The sequence below is a fragment of the Denticeps clupeoides genome, chromosome 8, assembly GCF_900700375.1.
Source record: "Denticeps clupeoides chromosome 8, fDenClu1.1, whole genome shotgun sequence".
In the NCBI taxonomy this organism is placed as follows: Eukaryota; Metazoa; Chordata; class Actinopteri; order Clupeiformes; family Denticipitidae; genus Denticeps; species Denticeps clupeoides.
The window spans coordinates 6,759,957-6,773,672 of NC_041714.1; the positions used below are offsets into that span (position 1 = coordinate 6,759,957).

Genomic DNA, 13,716 nt, shown 5'->3' on the forward strand with positions numbered 1-13,716 from the left:
CAGAGTGTCTACACTGGCTAAGGCGATACATGTGATGATGTTTAAACGACTCTACATAAGAGTTAGCTGCAGAGAAATCACACTAACATGTACACATTTTCATATGTAATGCATTTCAAGAATTTCTCACAAAGTCTTTCCCACTTAAGCATTGTTAGGGTCCCAGTTCAGATCAGAACGTCATGGTCCATCTTCTGCAGGATCTTCTTCATTTTGCCATATTCATGCCAAACAAAAGGCATCTAATTACACAATTTGCAGAACGATTATCCAGGACTGCTTAATCTACTCCTTGTGTGTCCTGCACATGTACATAAAATGTGGTTACAAAATACAATTTTTTTTCAATATTACCAATCAAAACTTAAATCAGCTAGAAACAAGCAGAAAGCATTAAACAATTAATGCTAGAACATGCTTCAACCTAGCTGCTTTCTTCTTGCTGTCGAGACAAGGATCCTGCCAAGACTTGCAGTGCACCCCAGGAAGTTCACGGCTGATCCTGAAGAACGATAAGGTGTCTCCCCGACTAAAAAGGCAAAGGCTATCCTATTTAAGATCATCAGATTTGTGAATGAAAAACAATAATTAACTAAGTAAAGCTTTATTATCATCCCATATACAAATGTCATCCTCCTGGACCATGGGCACAGCATACAACACAAAAGTAGCAGTTACCATGTTATCGTGCAAATGTAGCAGTTGTGCAGGTATTGCAGCACGAGCACAGTGTTCAACAGCTGTTTTGGGGTGGCAGCAAGGTGTGGAGTAGACATTTCAGCGTGTGAACGGGCAGCATGGCGTTCAGGAGCCGGACTGCTCTGGGGAAGAATGTATTGCACGGGGGCGACCAGTTGGCAGATTCATGGATGCAGCGGGAGGCGTAAATGTCCTGCAGGCCTGGTGAGGTGCACCTTCTTCAGAAGACAGAGAAAGCGCAGGTACTGCTGGACTATTTTTGACATGGATAAACATCTGCTTTGTTTATACAGCTCTCATCATTTTGTCCTCTATCTGAAGGCAAAAATGTCAATTTCACAACTGATACTTAGGCTTGTCAATAAATGTAGTTTAGTTGAATTAAAATGTTTACAAAAGAATAGGGGCAAATAGAGCATTTAACCAGATTCTCTCAAACAACAAAAAAATATTTTTATTGTTAACAAAGAGTTAATAATGTAAAGGACAAAAATAATCTGTGGAGAAGCATTTACTTACGTAAATGGAAAAGTAAAAAAAAAAAAAAAATCTAAATAAAACAAAAAGATAATATTTCATATCATATTACACCTAAAAGCATAAACATTAATCACGTCTGGGAAGAAATTCAGCCGTGAATATGATGACAAAAATACAAGAAAAGAAACATTCATTTCGCCTCACTTTCCCATTTCTCCAAAAAGTCCTGCAAATTTAAGTTGAATGTGTCAATTCCTCTGCCAGACAAGTGTATGCCATCTGGCCGGTAGAGTCCAGAACCATGGCCAAACATTATGTTGTCATGAGTCAGGGCCTTTCCACCCAGTTTCGCCACTGCGGTGTGCACTTTGTGGTTAATCATAGCACGAATGCTGTCCATCTCCTTGCAGACATCCTTTAAAAGGTCCACCCCATGTTTCCAGGAGCGTCTTGGGAGGATATCGGACCACACCAGCAGGCACTGAGGGAATATACTTCTCATGGATTCCAGATCTTTCTCGATGGACATCATAAGCTCCCCTGGGGAGCGCTTGTTGATATCATTACCACCCAAATGGATTATGAGCACATCTGGGTTAGGCCAGCTTCCCTTCAGCTGTAGGAGTTGGGGCAGGAGCTGGTCCCACGTCATGCCCTGGACACCCTTCCACCACACCCGCACACTGTTGGGGTCCATACCCAACTGCATGCCGATTTCAGGAGACTTTGCTCTTTTCTCAGCCCAGAACACCAGTGAGTGGCCGCAAATCCAGACATTCTTTACTTCTTGGCAGGTTACGCTTCCTGTAAGATTTGTGACAGCACAGTAGACCGCATTAGCTTCTGGTAATCTCAGCCAGGTTGACTGTGAATACTTTACTCTGAAGGCAGATGGCGCATTGGCTAAGAGAGCTGAGTCTGTGATTGGAGGGTTTCATCACTCACGTCTTCTACGGAGGAACAATCCAGCGATGATTTAACGAATACCACACATACATACAAACAGCATTCATTTTCTCAGCAGGTATAAAATATGAATTACAATGTCACAGTTCATTTGCAAAATATTTAACAAATATTACAAGACTTGTATATATACCCAAAGCCCCACAATTTCTTTTAAAAAACATTTAGTCCACAGTCTCACACAATCATTTCACTTCTCTGTATTGTGACTGTTGGTGAGCGGACCACCACAGATAAATATCACAAAAAAAGTTGCCACATTAAAAACCAGAGTGTGATAATAGCCAGCTTCCACTGCCAGCTATTATTTGCTTAGGTCTTCAGGTTTTCGTACTGAAATATCAGTATCATCATCTACTGAACGAACCCCAAAAGTTCCCAGCTGCTCTTATGTTCTATTTATTCTAAGTTTAAATGTAGTGGCATAAAGTCGACTTCATGTAGACTGTTTGCTGAAGACAGAGTTCAGGATTAAGCGTTTTTTGTGTATTGTGTGACACATTAGCGCTTCTGTGGCATCGGAGCAGATAAACCTTAGCTTTGGCACCTGTCCCTGGTTGACTTTCACTTGCTAACCTCTGAATACTGGGAACACAACAGAAACCAGGCCATTTTGAAAATGATCTAACCAAGTCCTCCACGATCACATTTTGGCCTTTGCCATTCATACCTTTAAACAGTGCCATTCTTCCTGCTCCCAACATATCTAATTCCAAACAACAAAGTGCCATTGAAACCAGATAACATTATCAATAAGAATTCAGAATGACATAACATTGGATGAATCACAAGAACTGAATTCAGACTAAAACACATGGGTTTAAATATATATACTAATCTATACTACCACTGAACAAAGCTAGCAATGCTACATGTAATTTCAAACCTGACTCAACAATGTGAATGAAGCTAGCAGTTCTGAGTATAGCCTAAATGCTTGCTTATCTAGCCACTAAGCTATCAGCCCCTGCCTTTAAGAACGCTGACTACCAGAATCATGCTCTGCATCCATTTTAGAACCCAGAGGCTGTTCTTTAACTCTCTACAGTACTACACGGATACCTGATGTGGACTCCTTGTTTCTCCCTCGGTTTCGCCAGGCCTCCATTTGTTGCTCTTTCTTCTGTTTCATCCTTTGATTGAACTGCTCCAGCTGTACAGTTAAGGACATGAGGCAAGAGACTCATAACTTCACAACTACCCGACTATACCAGCTCCATTTATTGAGGATAATGATAACCTACCCTTTTCTTCTGCTTTGCTTTTATGTCTTCCTCTGTTAAGGGACCAGACTGCTTTACTTGGATTTCCATCTGATCGCTTTCTGTCTCTTGGGTTTCATCATCAACTGGTACTGTGACATCTTTGTTTTTTACCTCAGTCACTGTTTCTATAACAGTGAGACATCGGCTTTTTACAGTGGGGAAAGATTGGAATGGCACTTGCTTAAAATTTTTAGTCTGCTGGTATGATGTCCCTGGAGGCATAAATGGATTGGACAACAAAATGCTGCCTGGGTAATTGCTGTGAAGACCTTTCTCATGGTAAGCAGATATAGGAGGAGGAATCTGTGGCGGTGGCACATGAGGAAAAATTGGTGGTGGCACAGTTGGTGGGCCATAAGGAAACCCAGGATATGGCCCAGGAGCAAGTGTAGGGGTAGGTGGAAACGTCTGCCCTGGCTGGTATGTGTAATATTGGGAAGACGTTCCCTGACCTAAATCAGGTGTAGAATAAGATCCATAAGCATAACCTAAATTCGGATATGTGTAGTCAGAGGAATGCTGTGTGCCCTCTGACACAGCAGAACTGGACAGGGTCTTTTGTGTGCTCTGTGGGTCAGGTGTGTTCTTGATGGTTCTAGTTAGAGTGTGGAGGTCCTTGTCCATGTTGTCATACAGCTCTCTGCTTTGGGCAGCATCTGAATAGCTCATATAGACTTGCCGTCTAGATTGTTTGGCTGGAGAGACTGAATGTAAACCTTCCGATTCAGACGAGGCTGTTCGACTACGGTGCCTGTCCACATGACTGGTGGGACTGTGGGATGAGTGTGGTGGCTTCACAGGTAGCTTCTTGCCATACAGCCGCTCCCTCGTTCTGTCTGCCAGCTGGCTGACCTCTGCTGTATCAAGGTTTAGGCCAATGGTCTGCAGAAGGCTCTGTAATTTGTCAAAATGCTGACTCTTCTCTTCCTTCGGATACTCATTAGATTCAACTGTGTGTGGAGATGGACTGACATGTCTCTCGTCTCTAGGCAGGCTCTCATATGGATTATAATCATCTTCAGCACCGGTTTTGCCATAGAGGTACTGTTCCTCCTCTTCAACTTTACTCTGCCTAAGAAACTGTTCTTCAACGTAAAGTCCATGCCTCATACTAACAAGGCGAGAGAAACCGCTGCCATCCTGCACAGCGCGTTCATGTGGCAGGAGGTCCTCTCTGTGGGTTTCATCTACAGGACTTATGACCCTTACCAAGGAAGCACGCTTACTCCGGCGCATCTCTTCTCCAGCCTCAAAGGGATCATAAATTTCATCCCTACATGACACTTCCTTAAACAACTCTACAACAGGGGCCGCCTCTTTTTTTGTATCCTTGACCAGAGAGGAGAGCACGTTGATATCCACTCCCTTGTTAAGAGTATTAAGAAAACGCTGCATTTGAGTAGACAGACAGTTTTTTGTCTCAGGAGCCTGATGCTGCACAGGAGTTGACTGGTGGTGTTTGGGTGGGCTTTGAGGTGACTGGCAGACAGGGGGCTTGACATAATGGGAGGACTTAGAACCACTTAATTCTTCCTTGGTATGATGAGGTGCAGACCAGTCTGAAGATGGGGTTGATTTGAAGTAAGACTGCTGAAGATCGGCTGATGGAAAAAGTGGCTTGCCATAAGGAATGGACATTTGGGGGGTCTGAGGGAGCTCTAAGCTTGTGGTTTCACCCTGGAGGGGGAAAAATAATTAGTCATTTTTCACACAGTCTTTGTGTTAAAATATTCCTGAGAACCTCAAAAATACACGCAGTTAACAGAAATTTTAAATGGAACAGACCTGAATCGTGGGGGTCATTTCAGGACGTTTCTTCAAAATCGACTTAATTGGCTGAAGCTCTGGTTTACCCATTTGCCGCCGTGCATTGGTCTGACGCACCCACTGCTTTGACATCTCTTCCTCTGATTCTGAATCCACATCAAACTCTTTTTTGGTCTCAACCAGAGGGGTCCTCCTTTTCTGCTCCATGGCAACGATAGCTCTTCTTCGAGCGATCAGCTCATTAAGCTCTTCTAGCTCTTTCTTCTTTCTTGCCAACTCCTCATCAACAAGGCTATTAAGCTGCGGTGGCTCAGTAGAGCTCAGCACCTCTGCATGCAGGGGGGCATAGGAACTCCTTGGTTCCTCAGGACTTCGGCTCTGTGCGCAACGCCCGTCTGTAGAATATCCACTCCGGTCCTGGCTTCTGCTCCTACTCCGACTGCGGCTATACCTTCGTCTGTATGACCGTTCCTTGCTCCTACTACGGGTTCCGGAATGTCTGCTGTAACCCTCCTTGCCCCTATATTTACTCTCTTGCCTTGAGGTGTAACTCTGATGGTGCAGGCTGCCCCTGTCGAGGCTTGGACTTCTGCTGCGACTGCGGCTATTATGTGGCCTGCTCCAATCATTCTCTCGACCAAAGTGACAGTCCACGTGACTCCGTTCCCCTCTGTTCCTGAACATCTTGAGCGGGTCTCCAGATGTCTTTTCCAAAGATGAAGACCTCAAACCGAGAGCATCCTGCTGTTCTTCAGCAAGCTCATTCACCTGTGAATCTCTGAATTAGGGATAGAAATTACCGAGAGATCTCTGTCAGTCATTCCCCGGTCTGATTATAACAGTTGTTTACAGATGCATGTTCATAAAAAAAAAAAAAAAAAAAAAAATCAACATAATCAACACAAGCCGCCCTGCCAAACTGCTAACAAATGAAAGATCTTGCAGTTAGGTCAATCCATCATTCACTCACACAGCATCTGGATCACCAGCGTCAACTTTGACCATCAAGTTCTCGACTTGTTCTTTGGGATCCCTCAGCAGTTTAATAGTCATCTTTTTCTGCAGGCATGTAGATGGTGAAAATATCATCAGTGTGAGTACAGATATGTGCGCCATCAAACGATGAAATTTCATATCCTAAAGAGATTTTATATAGCCAACCTTTTCTTTATTTGTTGCCCCTAAGCCATCTAATTTTGGCTCAGGCGATAACACGTTTTCAGTGAGCCTCTTGATCCTAATTGCTTGGTTTCCTGCCCCAGTTGCAGTATTCTGAGTACAATGGGAAAGAATCCATTTTACAGCCATTCTGAATATTGAAACATGCATATATTTGTAAATATTGTAGGTATGTTTATCCAAGGCAAATACAGAAATGTTCTAAATACACGTATCAGTAAGTTAATATTGCTGTGTAACGTTAAGTGTAGTATCATTTTCCCTTATGATACTAATGTAGAATTTCATTAAAAGTTTAATAAATTTAAATCAAAAACATACAGAAATGTTTGATATCATTAAGTCTTGATAGAAGACCTAATTGTTTGTTGTCTAAAGTACTGTGTACTAAAGTATAGTATACTATTCTAAAGGATTGTATAAGGTGACAAGACCAAGTACATTTGTGTGTAGCCCTCCTTTACTCTTCACTCAGTGGTCTCAAAGAACACTTTCCCCATCTCCTTATGACACTAAATGGAGCCACTGCAATTTTAGTTTAATAAATAGTATAAATGAACAAATGATTGAATGAACAGTCGAAAAGACCATCAAAAATGACCATCTGTTAACTTACTGGGACAATGGTGAACTCCACTTTCTCTGAGATGGTCAGCTTGTTTTCATCCATTACCTCACTCTGATCAAAGAACAAACGTGGATCCTGCAGACACTTGATGAATCCATATGATTCACCAAGGTCCATCACAACACCCTGACAGAAGAATGCACTACATTAAGCAAAAACAAATCTGTGTCCCAGACCACCAGGATTGCATCTCACAAAAGGAGAGAAAGATATCTTATTGAATGTTTTGCTATTACTGTATTATTGAGGTTCGGAAATCCTTGAACTCACGATCTTGCGCTGCTCGGTTGAGTCTGTATTGTGGAAGCTGTCTGACAGTATCTCTACATTGGTGGCACGTTCCACCTTGGTCTCACGGTTTGTTGAGATATTAAACTGAACCTTGTCTCCAACCAGCATGGTCACTTGTGATGTCAAGTCAGCCTTTTCAAAGGGCAGTTTCTTCATTGAACCATCGACAGTGGAAATCAAAAGGCCGAGAACGGGCTCTTTTTCTTCAGACGTCTAATAACGGGGGAAAAAAAGGTCCGTAATCTAATATGCAGCTATGTGAGCCAGAGTCACCACAGTAATCTCATTAACTAAAGGCTAAAATGTAATTTTCAAAAATTTATTTGTTTAATTGCCTCAGTGTAACAGTGTTTTTATTCTAAATATGAACTGAAAACCACAGTATACCACAAATAATAAATGTGACAAATTATTTCCCATACCTGTTCAATGGCCTTTGTTAAAGCTTTAATAATGGTTCCTTCATAATGTTCACTGCTTACATCCTCAAACACAACAGTTCTTTGAGGTAGAACTTCAGAGTTCACTGGCTTCCACTGGGAAACAGGAGAGAAAAACAAAAAACAAAAAAACTCATGAATAGTTTGCAGCCTCTTTGCAAATTACTTTTACCAGAAAAGTAAGGTAAGATTGTGTTAATAACTTCATTAAATAGAACAAGCATGCAAGTCTTGTGAACCATTAAGCAGTAATTAATTGGGTGCTCATCATTAGCTATCAGAACGATTCCTTACCTTTTCATTTTGTAGGGCTTTATGCTTTTCTTTGACCTCAGCCAGTTTGCTTTTTATCTTTGACCCAAAAGCCAAAGTTCCTGCGGGAAGCTTTGCCACTCGGATTGCCTTTTCAGCACCTTTGTCCTGCAGTGCACATATTTTGGAAAATAACTGATTATCCTATTTTAACCTTCAAAGTTTACTAATCTTCATATTTGCAAACACAAAATCGCAATGCATAATAAACATGCATAATAAGAATGTTCCATTAAGAACGCTATCATATGTGTTCTGTGCTGGAAACTCGACGTGCTTTACATACCATAATCACTGTGAACTCCACCTCATCCATGACAGCCAACTCTCCATCACCAATATTCTCATGCTGTAATGCCTCAAGGTCATTACGGTTTTGGGTTGTGATGGTCCAGGATGTGTTCTTGGTGTCTACAATCACACCCTGTCAGGACATGATGGTTTGTAACCAAGTTAACACCCACTGATGTCAAATACAACAGCCAGCTACAGTAAACTTTTTTTGCAGTGTCTCAAAAGATTACTGCATATTCATAATTCAGAAAGTAAACTTTCTTTATTCTCAATCACAAGTAAAAAGTGAAATTCCATACTGTCTCCAATATATGTAAACCTGAGAAACAAGACTAATTAAAAATGTGTTTTTTGTTTTTTAAAGCCCTGGTTTACATGAATCCTGTTGTATTTACTCACTGTCACGACTTAATATCCTAGCTATAAGGACGCCGTATTGTCCTGAAAGCTTGGCTTTGTCTTCTGTTAAAGCTGACTTTAATCTGAATGCTGACTCACCATCTCTCGTATCTCCTCAGTATACTGGAATGTCTCTGGGACCTTTGGTCGCACATTGGTAGCTCTTTTGGCTTGAGTAATGACATCCGTGACAATCTGGAAGTGTACATGGTCATTGTGGAGCAATGTGGCTTTGCAGTCGCAGCGTCTAAACTGAAACTCTGTATTCGACTCAAGAAACTTTGCCCGGACCAGCCCAGTTCTGGACTCCAATAGGGGGTTGTTGGCGCTCTGGACACAAACACAATTATTAAAGACTAATGGATTACAATGGAAATTCAGTTTCAAAGCATTTTTGAATATTAACTGAACCCCACACCTGATTAGCAATAAGGGACCTGGTAATAACACCAGAATGAATGGTGCTGTCAGTGTCCTCTGTCCCTCCGGGGGGCACAATCACATCTGTGCCACACTCAGAGTCCTGAAACATCACCAAAAAAAAATGCTCTCCGGTCTTGTCCCATTCAATGTTTCATGTCTCAGAAAGTTTGGGATTTAAGAAGTTCAACGCCCCACCTTGGTTGATTTGCAAGCTGTGAAATGTACTTTCACTCCAGGTAACAGGTGCTTAGGGTCTCCTAGAAAAGCTTCAAAGCTGAAGGAGAATTTCTTCAGGTCATCACGTTCAATCATTCCATGATTATTCTACAAAAGAAGGTAATATGTTTACACAGATGGTCTATCTGGATGAAAATGTTAGAAAATATTAGACTTACTCCAATAAATGTGATTACTCCCATGGAACGCCCGGGGGGTGGCCTATATAACAACAGAGACAAAACAGCTGGGATAAGACAGCATTAGAAATTATTATTTTACATATTAACATATATTCGTATATACATACTTTGCGGACTTTGCTTTCACCGGTTTGTACTTCTTCTGTAATCTAGGCACCTCCGTCAGGGGCGGGTCCAGCTGTGAAGGAACTCTTGGAGGCCCAACAGTCTTAAAAACACAGCAAGACAAACATTCTGTAAATGTCAGCTGTATGAATCATGCTTGCCACTCATATTATGATTTGAAAACCATTTTCATTAACATTGCAACTTCTGCTTCCCAATCCTTTTTTTAAAAGGCCAGGATTCTTTTGTTAGGGCTTACAGCAGGATCAGACCATTCCGGCGGCTCCATCGGCCTGAGTCCAGGGTCCATCATATCTGGAGGTGGAGGTCCACTGAATCCCCTCCTGAAGCCTGGGTTGAACTGATCATTTAAAAAAATAAAACGTTTATTAAATTAAGGACTTTCACAAAAGTCTTCCACTTACTTTCAGTAAATCATTTAGTCCATGTGGGTCATGGGTGATGGAGCCCTGCCTGGGTCACGCAGCACAAGGTCCTCATTTTTTAAATAAGTGAGCCATTACATGCAGTCCTACTCCTCACTCCAGAAATGATCAAACATTTAATCAAACGTTTTTAGTCAAATAACAAGTAGAACCGTGCAGTTTTTATGGAATAGTTTAGTTAATAATCACAATATTCAAACTGATGAGCATGAAGATGTTCAGAACCACAAATGATCTAACAGTTTTATTAACACATAACCTGGACTAATGACGGCCACATCAACACGCCTGGTCTCGCCTCAAAATTACCTCATCTGCCCGCGGCCCGAAAGCTCCGCTCTCCCTAAACCCAAAGCCACGGTTGTCCATCGTCGGTCTAAGGTTGGGACCGCAAGCGGGCGGCCCTAAGCCGCGCTCCATCATCATCGGCACGCCGCAGCCGCGGTCCATGGGGGGGAAATCTCTGTTCAGCGGCGGCCCACGTTCATACTCCCTGGGCGGACCGCACATTTCGTATTCATAACCCTCCGGCACTCTTGGACCTGGAAACGGTCCCCTGTCGCCCAGCGGACGGAAACGGTCACCCACGTCGTACGGGTCCGCTGGCCTCACACCCGGCTGGAACGGCGGCATGGGCATGTGAGGGCCACGAACGTCCATAAATCCCGGCTCGGGGGGCCCGTAGGGTGGGAACGGTGGTCTCGGTGGTGGCATCCACGGTCCCTCCGAACAGGGAGGGCCGCCTGGACCCGGTGGAAAGCCAGGACCGTGGCCGTTCGGCGGTATATTACAGTTCCCACGGTTCCCACGACCTCGTGCCATTCTAGCTGCACGTCAACAGCAGTTCAAATTACTGACGCGCGCAAACTTTGTTCATGGTCGCGTATAAAACAAAAGAGAGAGATAGAAGTAGCGACGTACATTCCAACAAAACAACTCCGACCGAACGGCGTCTTTTCACGCCACTGCTAGCGGAATGCTACAGGCTAACGCGGGTGTACGCACTTCCTGTAACGCGCGTCAGAGGGGTTGCCAGATAACCGTCACACGCGAACTATTATCAATTCTGCAAACCAGATCGTAGACATGGAGAATGTCGCGGTTATCGTTCACTGACCACTGCTGCAAAAGATCTGACGTTTATTTAAATTGTTGCAATTTAAATGAGCCCTAAAATAACACCATAATATTTTTTTTAAGTATGAATATTTTTCAGGACCTGGCAACAACAAGTTCTTCTTCTCAAAGACAGAATGTCAGACTATGAATAGTGTAAATGGACCAAGTACTCTGCACACACATTTGGTTCCAGCCGTTAGTGTCTTTTAAGCAACACAGTACAATCCACTCCAAGATACAGCAGAGAGCAATATATTCAATATGCAATTAAAATCTTATTTACAGACATGGACCAAATACAAATGCTGAACAGGGAAATACAATATAAACACACAATGTCTTTCTGAACAAATAAACTGTCTTCATGGTTCTTTATGGTTTGCCTATTTCTCTGTTTCAGCTGAGCAGCTTTTTACCAGCACCAAGATATTCGAGCACATCACCCCAGTCTTAGATTCCTCGCACTGGCTCCCAATAAAAAAAAAAATCCTTTAAATGTCTAAATGGCCTTGTGCCTCAGTATCTGTCTGATTTGATCCAGCCATACACTCCTTCACACGCCCTTCGGTCAGCTGATCCTTCACTCCTAGTTGTTCCTAAAACAAGGAGAAAGCTGAGGGGTGACCGCAACTTTTCCTCCGCAGGGCCGAGACTATAGAATGCATTGCCATTGTGCATTAGGTAGGCAGAATGACTTCCCGCTTTTAAGAGTAGCCTTAAAACTCATCTTTTTTCCTTGGCTTTTAACTTGATTTGAGATGTTGGGTTTACTTTTATTACTTTTATCATTTGTCCAGTTTATCTATTTTATTTACTGTAATTGTATCATATGCTGATTTTTATCTGTGATTTTATCTATGCTTTGAATTGAATTCTGTACAGCACTTTGGTCGACTGTGTTATTTATAAAGTGCTTTAGAAATAAAATTGATTGATTGATTGAATTGCTGGGTGTGTTGGTGATTCCCTGTGGTATTTGGTTATATTCCCAGAGCCCCAAAGATGTCACAAACGCGGTCTTATGTTTATTTTCCTCCTGCATCTCAACATGATAATAGCCCAACTTGAGGTCTATAACAGAGAATCACTTTGACTGAAAAATCTTCTTCTATGTTTGGCAAAGTATACACATACATATTGATGGTCTGTCTGTTCAGTTCACAGTAATCTACACAAAATCTAATGTCACCATTCCTTTTCTTAGTGAAATGAAGTGAAGTTTTTTGTCATTTCAGCTACATACATGTTAGGCAGTACATAGTGAAACAAAACAATGTTTCTCAGGAACCTGGTGCTACATGTATCATTTAAACAATGAAACAAAGATACATACTGACATAAAGTGAATGTGTGACAGGCAAACTGGGCTACATAAAGTGCAAAAGGGGGGGCAGGGGTCACATGCAAGAATAACATTAAAAAAAAAAAGACAACAATGAGACAGACAGTGCTAAACTAGTGAAATTAATAATACATGTGCAAATACTGCTGTGCAAAATGGAACAGTGCAATAATAGAAAATATTACATATAGATAACATTATAATACAACTGAACTTGTGTGTGTGTGTCAGTCCACAGTGGAAAGTCCCAGAGGGTTCAGGTGTCTGATGGGATGAGGCTGTTGTATAGTGTGGCAGTGAGGGCCTTAACACTTTGGTTCATTTTTCCAGATAGCAGGAGGGTGAAGAGTGCATGTGAGGGGTGTGTGTAGTCCTTCATAATGCTGGTGGCTTTCAGGTGTGGTAAATATCTGTTATGGAGGAAAGAGAGACTTGAAAGATCACCATCTGCTGTAGGGTCTTTAACCACAAGATGTCACTGTCAGAAGTGCACAACGTAACAGTACCTGCTGGCTAAACAGTTGCCTGTTGTCTTGCTGTTGACCTCTTGTGCTGGCACCTGGTTCTAGAGGTGTTGGCAGAGTAAAAGGCTTCTCCTAACTATTCTACTGTGTCAAAAATCTCTCCTCTTCCATCACCAGGGGCAGTGGTGGTCTAGTGGTTAAGAAAGCGTACCGTCCCCACACACTGCTCCCCGGGCGCCTGTCATGGCTGCCCACTGCTCACTCAGGGTGATGGGTTAAATGCAGAGGACAAATTTCACTGTGTGCACTGTGCTGCTGTGTATCACTTTCACTAATCACTGAGCCCATTGCTACAATATATTGTAAAACTAGATTAACAATTGAAAGTAAGAAACTTTTTTTAATTCCATAACATACTAGACTGTTGTATAAGGTACTCAGTCATGTGGATTGTCAATATATAGGACAGGTTGACCGATGTTCTCGTATTTTTAAGTCATCATCTTGCGCTGCGTGACTGGGCGAGGGCCCGTTCAGCAGTGCTTGCAGTTTTAATTATTGTTGTTACTGAGGTTAACGTGATCAGTGCAGCGGTTTGTCACTGGAGAAGATATTGTGTCTCTGAATTCGTTTGATTGGCTGGACCCTGTGTCTCCGGCTCCTCCTTCTCCTCCTTCT

The 13,716-nt window shown here is 42.4% G+C and overlaps 1 protein-coding gene across 1 annotated transcript; it reads right to left on the bottom strand.

Annotated features, from left to right (window-relative positions):
• Window positions 1–588: 588 nt before the first annotated feature.
• Window positions 589–11,116, bottom strand: LOC114796116 (uncharacterized). Its single transcript, XM_028990027.1, has 18 exons — window positions 10,423–11,116; window positions 9,927–10,028; window positions 9,670–9,770; window positions 9,539–9,581; window positions 9,339–9,467; window positions 9,139–9,243; window positions 8,820–9,050; window positions 8,314–8,451; window positions 8,010–8,135; window positions 7,698–7,811; window positions 7,255–7,488; window positions 6,973–7,110; window positions 6,339–6,449; window positions 6,148–6,236; window positions 5,196–5,955; window positions 3,390–5,087; window positions 3,208–3,298; window positions 589–1,983 (listed from the first exon to the last, which is right to left on the bottom strand). Exons 1-18 carry the CDS (start codon window positions 10,933–10,935, stop codon window positions 1,370–1,372), a joined length of 5,337 nt encoding a protein of 1,778 aa, XP_028845860.1. The 5' UTR covers window positions 10,936–11,116; the 3' UTR covers window positions 589–1,369.
• Between the last annotated feature and the right edge of the window lie 2,600 nt (window positions 11,117–13,716).

What these genes read in the sequence shown, in the direction of transcription:
- LOC114796116 (XM_028990027.1), bottom strand. Translation starts at nt 10,935, where the DNA reads ATGGCACGAGGTCGTGGGAACCGTGGGAACTGTAATATACCGCCGAAC. An exon ending in CAACCGAGCAGCGCAAGATC is followed by an intron (nt 7,111 to 7,254) that starts GTGAGTTCAAGG and finishes TTCTTCTGTCAG; the next exon opens with GGTGTTGTGATGGACCTTGG. An exon ending in AAACAAGGAGTCCACATCAG is followed by an intron (nt 1,984 to 3,207) that starts GTATCCGTGTAG and finishes CAAATCTTACAG; the next exon opens with GAAGCGTAACCTGCCAAGAA.